This window comes from Patiria miniata, unplaced genomic scaffold (assembly GCF_015706575.1).
Source record: "Patiria miniata isolate m_02_andy unplaced genomic scaffold, ASM1570657v1 HiC_scaffold_20, whole genome shotgun sequence".
In the NCBI taxonomy this organism is placed as follows: Eukaryota; Metazoa; Echinodermata; class Asteroidea; order Valvatida; family Asterinidae; genus Patiria; species Patiria miniata.
In genome coordinates, this window is record NW_024037059.1 from 492676 (window position 1) to 502671 (window position 9996).

General features: G+C 38.3%; 1 protein-coding gene across 2 annotated transcripts; it reads right to left on the minus strand.

The window, feature by feature from the left end:
• Positions 1–1988: 1988 nt before the first annotated feature.
• LOC119727369 (acid-sensing ion channel 1-like) lies at positions 1989–8022 on the minus strand. Of its 2 annotated transcripts, XM_038199235.1 has the most exons (9): positions 7505–8021; positions 5976–6375; positions 5339–5518; positions 4275–4376; positions 3620–3767; positions 3228–3287; positions 2910–3045; positions 2542–2633; positions 1989–2363 (listed from the first exon to the last, which is right to left on the minus strand). In XM_038199235.1, the coding sequence occupies exons 1-9, from the start codon at positions 7774–7776 to the stop codon at positions 2218–2220; spliced, it is 1536 nt and encodes a 511-aa protein (XP_038055163.1). In that variant the 5' UTR covers positions 7777–8021; the 3' UTR covers positions 1989–2217. The 2 variants fall into 2 exon arrangements, with proteins under 2 accessions (XP_038055163.1, XP_038055164.1); XM_038199236.1 differs by lacking the exon at positions 4275–4376 and having other exon boundaries at positions 7505–8022.
• Between the last annotated feature and the right edge of the window lie 1974 nt (positions 8023–9996).

Here is a 9996-nt window from a genome sequence, read left to right on the forward strand (position 1 = left end):
TGGATTAAAACAAATGTGACCCACCATAAATACAATATAATAAACTAAGACACATTAAACAAACGAACCACCCCACCCCACCCCCCCCACCCCAAAAATAATAATAATAATACAGAAAAAAGTAGCACATGCCTGCTATCCCCCCCCCCCTTGATCCCCTTGATCCATAAGCTGGATCCTCCCGGGCCTAGCCGCTCCTCCCAGCAAGGCGGGGAGCTTCAGGTGAGGGGTATAGTACGACCCGTTGTAGAAATACTCCCATCGACTATCGACCACTGTCACACTGTAAATAACATAATTCTCGTCGATCACACCCACCGCCCGAACCACAAAAAAAGCGTCTTGTAAAGTACCAATAGTTGTAAAGTAATGGTTGATTGTAATTTGCATTTTCTTTTATTGCCAAGTGCGGTCCACGATCATCCACAGACAAACGCATATTATTTGCAAGCTGTATACGCCGATCTCTGTTTAAGTTATAACCTGATCAATTTGGTTCATAACCATATTACACACTTTTTTTGTGGATTAATAATTTCTTTTATCCAGCTTGTGATAAACTCGTACGAATACCGTGTTTCAGAAACTCTAACGGGCGCATGATTTTCTCGACGCCCAAAGTAAAGTTTAATTTCTAGTACATCATTCAGTCAACCACATACATGCTTGATTAATTGCAACTTTCAAGAAAAACGCTTTTCAAAACGGGTCGCAATTATAACGTTTTCTGAGTTTTTGTGGGGAAAATAAAAGGCATTTGTTTTATTAAACGGGCAACTCGCATAATCATGTAATTTTTCAACAAGCATTGGCTTTTTACTGAACATATCACTCTCAGACTTAACCCTGAAGAAAATAAAAGGAATCTAAAGCATTCGCACAAAAGTAAAATTGATAGGTTATTGTGTCACATCAAAGTATATGGCATATCGATCCTAATGTAAGTCAACATGGATTTGTAACGTTTAAAACACTAGATTGTTACGATCATATTGTATTTATAGCTCCACGGTTTCTCATGCCATTCAAACTACTTATGCTACACATCGTGAAAACCAATTGCACGAAATTTCAATTTAATCCATTTTGTATTTCTTGAGTAGTTCATCGGAAACGAGGTTGTTCTTTTTCTTCACTTGTGCAGCATCCGTGTTGATGCGTTGTTAAGACCACTATTTATATGTGGCGCGCCCTCTATTATAGTGGTCTCGATCTCCACCACCAAACCCGATTTCGGGCCAACAACTCAAGAAATACACGTTACATTAAAATGAATTTTTGTACACTCATTTGTCATGATGTTTGGCATCAAAAGATTTCATTTCATAAAAAACGTCAATTAATCAAGCTATTATGACTGTAACAATACAGGATTTTATTTGCAACAAATACAATCCTAATGGAAGTCAACATGGATTTTTAAAGTTTAAAACACTAGATTGTTACGATCATATTATTATTTATAGCTCCACGGTTTCTCACGCCATTCAAACGACTCATGCTACACATCGTGAAAACTAATTGCACGAAATTTCAATTTAATCCATTTTGTATTTCTTGAGTAGTTCATCGGAAACGAGGTTGTTCTTTTTCTTCACTTGTGCAGCATCCGTGTTGATGCGTTGTTAAGACCACTATTTATATGTGGCGCGCCCTCTATTATAGTGGTTGATCTCCACCACCAAACTCGATTTGGGGCCAACAACTCAAGAAATACACGCAGTGTCGCCCCCCAGTCGCCCCCCCCCCCCCCCCCCACTGAGATTTTGAGCTTCTAAAAAATTATCATTGATCGACATGACGCCCCCCCCCCCCCATGAAATGTTCCAGGACCCACAGCGCCCCCCACTGAAAAATTCCTGGCTACACCACTGAATACACGTTATATTAAAATGAATTTTCGTCACGAATTTGTCACGATGTTTGACATCAAAAGATTTCATTTCAAAACAAAAACGTCAAATTATTATTATTATTATTTATTCGACCATCACAAAAACAAAACAAAATTGAGTAAAACGAGCATAAAACAACAAACAACAAGTACAGTAAGACGCTAGCGGGGACCTGGGACGAAAATCCGAATACATGACAAGACAAATTACAGTTATGTGGGTCAGGGACCGCAAAAGTAAAATGAACTACTATTACCAGTAACAATACAGGGTTTTAATTGCCACAAATACAATATCATTAAGTCCACTTCAAATGAGAACACTATCTCCGCTTGCCAAAGTGTCTGTGGTAACACTTTTTGAGGAGAGCTAGGCCCATCATGTGGTACACAGCAAGATAATCCAAGAATTCGAAGAGTGTTAGGACACTTGCTCCAAGTAACAGACCAATCTCGCCTCCAACATCACCTAGAGAGAAAAAGAACACAGCATTGAGCATTATGCAAGTATTGTCTAGTATCGAATTGTTAATTCCTGTTTTAAAGGTTTATTTATTCACGTGGGGCGAAGATAAATTAATTATGTAGGCCTATGCCCCCGACATAAAAATGAATTTTAAAATTGACTCATTAGTTTCGATTCTTACTTGTTAAATCGTAGAATTCATAGGCTCCTTTATGTTCGATGACAGTGACTCTCATGTCCTCAAAGTAAATGTACAAATCCACGATGTTGTTTCTGAAATGAAACGGGAATTGTTGGTTTCTCAACTGCAAGAGGGCGCTGTAATGTTTCTTTTTATCAGTGAATCTAAAGAAAAAATATTAACGGACTCTTTTGTTCTATTTTTTTCAAACGTTTTATACAGTTACTAGTTTGGCACGGTCTAGACAAGACCGATACAGCTCAGATGCTTACCAAATTTCCATTTTTCCAGTCAACTCAACATTCTGTTTGGCGAGGAAAGTGAATGAAAGATTTAAAATGAAAGAAACTGGACTGCAACAAACTGACCTGATTTCTTCTTGTGTCATGTTGTATTTGTCACATAATGTTGGTATAGCATACTGTGCAGGTGTAGCCGTCATGCTCACGCGAGTTTTATATTGTTCCTCAAGGCAAGGCATATTACACGGACAGTCCACACCCACTGAAACAGAAACAATTAACCAATCCAATCATCCAATCAAAATAAGGCTCCAATCATCGATTACAATGTCTTAGCAGTGATGTATGATGTGAGATTTAAGCAAAGTTGACTTGTGTGATGTATATTCTTTAGGTGCGGTTTGGACAATTATTATTTGGGTGTTGAAACATGTTTTATCTCACCTAAAGCATTGAACGAACATGATGCAGCCGTCTCAAAATCACAAACTTCTCCATCACCACCTATAAGAGGGCAAAGGTCATAATGAATTATACAAAACAAGGGGCGTTTCTTGATCATCTCCGTACTTCGGCTGCAAGATCTGTAGCCCTTCAGGATCAAGCAACATGAAATCAGTTTAAGAGTTAGGGACATTGAAAATGTTTGGAAGAATGGGAGTCTGGTTCCCGGTCACTCATTATAATCTTTGTTTTGGGGGGAACCAGGCAAGACGCTTCTTTTCCTGGTCGTGTGCGTTATAATGCAACAAATATGTGCACAAACCACAGAAGTGTCCTTCACAGATAGCGATATTTCGCACTGTCGCCGCTGAGGGCGCAACCAGAAGACTTACCAGACGTCCAAGGTAAGAAGCATCCACATTCCTCAAAGGCAGCGTCCGTCAGACATTCGATCAAGCACGTATTAGGCGTGTAGGTAGCGAAGTATTTCAGACCCCCGTCTGTACAGTTGGTCACGTATGGAGATTTCTTGCCTTTAATCTGAAATAGAAAGCATCTTGACTAATACGATTACTCTATCTCTCCTGAGTGCCTTCAAAGCTGACTTTCATATGTAAGATTGTGAGTAATTTCCGCGATCATCAGCAAAATATTATCAACGTTGAACATGTTGCAAATAAGTATTACTCGCACTAGCCTGTGAGCACTCTTTCAACACAATTTTTGATGATTAACTTGATTGGTCCTCTTTCCCCATTTTGCGACGTATAAACCTAATCCAAAAATGCTTCTAAAACTCTTCTTTTCAGAGTGGGGGAAACCTTTGTGGACGTGGGCAAGTCCACACAACGTCTTCACTAATGCACTATATGGACATCTTGTGATGACAGGTCCACACTAGTGACTGCACTGCCAAACCCACACATATACATTGTACACCTAACACAGACGATTTTTCTGCCACGAGTATTGAAATTGTGATTTGCTTTGGTTCTCATGACTGCATAAAAGCATATTAACGATCAGAAGGATAAAACGAGTACCTACTATTGTTTTAGTGAGCGGAATAAAAGTATTGAAGCCAGGAGCCGCTTGTATAATACCGGGGTTGACAAATGTAGCGACGTCATATCGATTATGGATCAATATCTGGGGGAAAAAAGTGTAGACTGTTTAAAAGGAAACTGATTTTAACATTGAAATCAGATTATGGAATGTACATTTTGTGTATGGAATCAGTTATGTGCGTTGTGCAAATTTTACAAAGATAATTGGCAAAGTTGTCAAATATTACCTAAACAAATACAATTTGCGCTGTTATTTTAATTGAAACAATGTGTCAATTTGAAAGTTTTCAGGTTTTTTTAATCCCCAAAATATCTAAACACAAGGTTTTCACTTTGCACACCAGGCATTCTTAGACAGAAATGTTGACGTTTATGCTGCGGGATAAGATCAGCCCGCGTATGTACGCTAAATACACGCGCCAAATTATGAGTTTATAATTTGAATGTGTATAAACCCATCAAGGTGTCTTTGCGTAAGAGGATTTACGCAGTGTATTATTTGCGTGGGCGCAAAAAGGTAATGGTTCATAAGTGCTCTGCTCACTGACAGCATAACGTTGTACATCTTACCACACAGAGTGAGGTAAGGCCAAAAAAAAATAATAGTTGGTCTCTGGTACGGTCAGCGCGCGCGTCGATTTTAATCATGCGCGTCAACCTTTTCCCCCCCAAAATGTTCCGCGGTAGCTCCAATTAACAGCGCCTCTATTGCCGTACCTCCTCAATTTTCTTTTTTTACCAAAGAGCACCAAGGAATGGGAAATTGCACCAAGGCAAATGATCGAGGGCACCCTGGCAAATTATGGAGGACACCAATGTACATGAGGAGACCAAAAAAAGCAAACTAGTACCCCACCTTGTCTCTACAATCCAAGCCGCATCAATTCCGGAGCTTTGGTCTGACCAGAGACCAAGAATTTTTTTTGGGGGGGGGGGCCTACCGTGTATTATGATGTACAGAGGCCAAGTCATGCTCGTTGTGAATACATGTTGTAACATCATGACAAGTTTTGAAATTCAAACTGTTTCAAGTGATATGTTTACCTTGAATCCCGCTGTATCGTACGGTGTTGCCAAATAGTCATATTGTTCTAGATTCAATCTTATCCGCAGTCCTTCCTCGGAGGTGGTTCCATTGACCACATAAGGCGACGCATCTGCGCCTGCTTGACTCACGTTTCCACCGTTGAAAGTGTAGCACGGCCCCAGGTCTGTCCAAACCATCTAAACGGCCAACAAAATGGGTAGAAAGCATCAAAACAGTTTCAGTTTGTTTTAGACAAACAAAAATTCGGGTCCGATTATCATATCATTTCAAGAAAAATTAACCTCCGACGAGATTTGTCGATAACGTGGTGCACACTTTTCATGAATAAATGCAGCTACTTTTTTTTTTTTTTTGCCCCATCATCCGTTCAGATTAGGAGAAGGGACGAGGAACTGCGGATTCGTGCTAAGAATTGACGGATGAGCTGTTCCACTTCAAACATTAACTTCGGGGAAATTTTAAAGCGTGCAAACAATCAATATTTTTTTTTAATTACGTGGCCTGTTGTCTTTAGAAATGAAATTTCAGCGACGCAGTTGGTCCAAGTTAGGCCAAAATTATTTCAGAACTATAAAAGTGATTACAAAAAACGATCAGTAAAATAGAATCATATTTGCTCAATCGTCACGTCACCTTGAAATCTTGAGGACCACAGTTGTATCCTTGCTTCCATTGACATTCAAGCAGCATATCTTCGATTCGATGTCCCCATCTTTCATTAGTCTCATTCACATCCCAATCAGGTAAGGTTATATTCTCATAGACGTCCACATCGACTTGTGACTGGGGTATGGAAGCCTTGGTGACGTAAGGCAGAAGGACAGGTATAATAGATTCCCAGCCAGAATTGATAACTGCTGATTTCTTGAAGGCGTTGTAGTTACAGATCGTAATAGCTGGTAGTGTCTGGTTGGGCTGAGTTATGTAGGTTAAGGAGGTAGAAGTGTCATACTTCAGGAATTTCTGTAGGTGGTCAACGGTGGTGACAATGAATCCAATAAAAGCGACTAGGACGAGAATCAGCCATACAAATCTATGGATGGATCAATATTTGAAAGCATGCAAATTAAAAATATCCATATTCCATAATATTAAACTCTATTGGGGATTCAACTCCAAAAACCAGCAATAATGACACAGGCATAATAATAGTAGTTCTTACATGCTCACCACAAGACAATCAGTTAGAACGAGTGAAAACCGGTTTTCTCAGCTGAAAAGAAATATCGAATTTAGAAATAATCATTTTCCACGAGCCTTCCGCTGGAACTCATGGTAAAATTTTGAAGTCTACTGTTTCTTTTCTGTTTTATTATTGTTAATTACTCCTCTATAACCTCTGGGAATTTGTTTTAGGAAGACACGGAATTATCATTTTTTAATATTTCTTAACAAATTACTATTAACGTACCACAAAGCTTCAAGTTGATTGTGCCACATTTTATTGATCACTTGATTTCAGATCAAATTATTTGAGTCAAAAGAAAGGGGCAATAATTAAAAAACAACTTATAGCTGCCTGCAAATATACCCAACTTATCATACAATGCAATGAAAATAGACATTTTCAGTAATGAGTTATTTGCAATTAAAGCTGAAGGTCATGCTTCGTGTTATTTCTGTTTTTCAGCGGTCTACTTTGAGCTTATCAAAAAATATTACGACCAAACAGAGGTACATGTAAGAAGTGATATGTCAAGCGCGCGAAATGATGGACTTAATCCTCAAGTATACGAAATTGAGAAAAGGGGGAAAATGACCTTTCGATTCTCAGGGACTGGCAGGCAAACAAGCAAATTATAAGTAAGTGAATATTATATTAATCCTTCATAGTATTACACAGCAACAAGAACATAGTAATCCGGACCAATAAAAGGCTTAAAACGTCAATCTGCGACATCAAAGGGGAAAATCTAAGCTTTATTTTCGTCAGAATGATTGACATAATCTCCTGCTCCAAAACAGTAACACATATATGAAACTAACGAAGGTTAAACGTATGACAGTTGCAATCAAAAATCCATTAGGCCTAACACTTCACAGAGCACATAATATTAAAGTATTATAGTTGCTTGATTTCCAGTTTCCGACTGCCACTATATGAACCCAAACATTAGAGGGCGCCACATGTAATCGATGAAGACGCATCGTCAAGTACTCACCTCCTGAATTTGTGATGTTTGGGATTCGTGACGTATTTTATTCCATGCAAAGATGTATCTGAAGCAAACTCTCGAAACAACAATTTTCTCTTTTCCTTTACTTCCTGACAGACGGGGTCATCAGCAATCTCCCTTCGTTCAGTCCCATCGTTTAGTCCACTCGTCGATGATGAATTGTCTGTTATTGCGAAGACTGACTCCCCAAATGAGCGCGTTGGGTCGTCTGCGCCGCCGTTCGAAAGCGCCTGAACACGGACCGAGGATTTCCCCATGGTCGCTCAGTTGCAAACTATTGGCACTACTAATATCTACTGCTACTCAGGACAGTTTTATGAAACAACAATCCGAGTTCACATTGCTTGTTGAAAACTAAGGTCACTCATATCACAAAAGATACACAACACCTTTTCAATCATGCGACGGCTGAGTGACTAGCAAAAGTAGACGAAACCAATAAATACACACTGGCTATAATGCAGGTCAAGCGCTATGGCAACGCGTCATGACACGTTCCATTTAATATAAAGTACACACGATTATCCATTACCCGCGTTTCTTGGTAAGCCAATCAAGCAGTAAGTGAAAGTCTAATTGTTTTGTTATTTGGTGCTATGAGTCACGACAATTAGCTTTGAATGAGGTTTTGAATTCAAGAAAGTCATTTCTTAGGCGAAATCTTCACCACGGCTACTGCCAAATATAAATTTTTGCCTTTGAAAGAGGGCATACCAGGATCAAAAAGGGGGCCTTCAATTTTTTTGATGAACATATTACTGTTCAGATTTGTGTGTGTGGATCTTTATGGACATTTTGTTTTTTAAACAAACGTTCGTTGTCCTAACAAATAAATAATATCTCCATAATAAACTTATCTATTTGAAGTTGAACAGAAAACAACAGTATGAAAATCTTCCTGAATTCAGGGCAAATTATATGTGCAATGGTTTATTTCACAAATTATATCCATGGTATACAAACAGCCTCCATAATTCTGCTGTATTCATAGTCGAAATTCACATCAATCAACTATTTGGGTAACATAGATAACCCAAACAAACTCATCGGAAACTATGAATTAAATTAACTGTACAAGCAACGGCAATTGTATAATATATTAAGCCTTACTAAAAAAAGACTTGCATGTTGTAAACTAAATAAATAAACATTATGCAATAACAACAGATTATTATTAGCAATGAGACATTGGCACTGCAAGGTATATGTCAGTTTACAATTTGAAAGAAAACCTTTGACGGATGAAAAGTATTTTTTTGGAGAAACGCCGGGGAGGGGACGAAACCCAGATAGGCCGACAACCAATCTCTTGCACCTATTGGGATTCGAACCCCTGGTTTACCAGAGATGAAAGGCAAGGCGAATTTAACTGCCACATAGAGCTGATTAAAAACACGTACTTATGTGCACATGTCGAGCTTAGATAAGGGAAAGTACAGTGCTATGCATTTTCAATTAATGTAGTATTCGATTACTGAAACTTGGACTTTGAGGTAAACAGCATTATGAATATCATGTATGTTTTGATATAATTGTTCAGGGTAGATGATTTACTGATATTTGACAGATTTAATAGATGAAAGTTTTCTTGCGGAAGCTCTCAAATCATGCGTGTCAAGTGGTTGTTTGCAAAAATGTGACATTTGACAATGAATAGAACCACTCAACTTTCAATATAAAGTTGGAGAACAGACATTTTGTGTCACCTTCTCGAGACAGTCTAGGCCTACATACAGTTTTCGAATATTCTATTTGGTAACATTCTTTTTGGATATTCAGTGGATGATGGAATATTCTGACATTTGGTAAAGCACATCTCTAGGAAAGAGTGAAAATGTTTAGACATGGAGGGGAATAGAAATCTATATCCAAACCACTTAAATACTGATATATCTATATGCCAGCAGCTTGTAATAACTTCGTACAATAGTTGGTCTTAAAAAGTATCAAATGACCAAATACCATTTTAAAGGTAGAGTAGACCATTCTCAGCAGTACAAAAGTAGCTGACCAAAATATTGTGAAAAAAACCTGACTTGGTTTAAAGATATTAATGGCACTAAACTCCCTGTGAAATTATTCCTTGTAGCATGCTGTAATTTTGAAGAAAACAATAAAGGTCATTTCCAAAGATGTGTCAAGTGACACATTTTTGGAAATTTCCATGAATATTGCCCCTTGCGTTCTAATTTGTAGTTGGTGTCTAACTGGGAAAATCGGTGAATGAGTGCAAGCAAGCCAAATTGAGAATAATGTCCAACATGATGATTTCAAATTTGTGTCTTGAGAGGGCGCAATTCGAAATATGACTTGGCAACTTTGGAATTCAAACCGTGATCCAGAATATTGTGTTTATGTTTGGTCTGTTTTCTCCAAATACACAGCATTCACAGAGCTAAAATTTGATCAGGTTTGTTGTAAAGCACAAGTCTTAAGATCTTGAGTACTTTTGTTGCTTCAAAAATGAAAAAATGCAC

What these genes read in the sequence shown, in the direction of transcription:
- LOC119727369 (XM_038199235.1), bottom strand. Translation starts at nt 7,776, where the DNA reads ATGGGGAAATCCTCGGTCCGTGTTCAGGCGCTTTCGAACGGCGGCGCA. An exon ending in AAACATCACAAATTCAGGAG is followed by an intron (nt 6,376 to 7,504) that starts GTGAGTACTTGA and finishes ATCCATCCATAG; the next exon opens with ATTTGTATGGCTGATTCTCG. An exon ending in TTCCGCTCACTAAAACAATA is followed by an intron (nt 3,768 to 4,274) that starts GTAGGTACTCGT and finishes TTTCTATTTCAG; the next exon opens with ATTAAAGGCAAGAAATCTCC.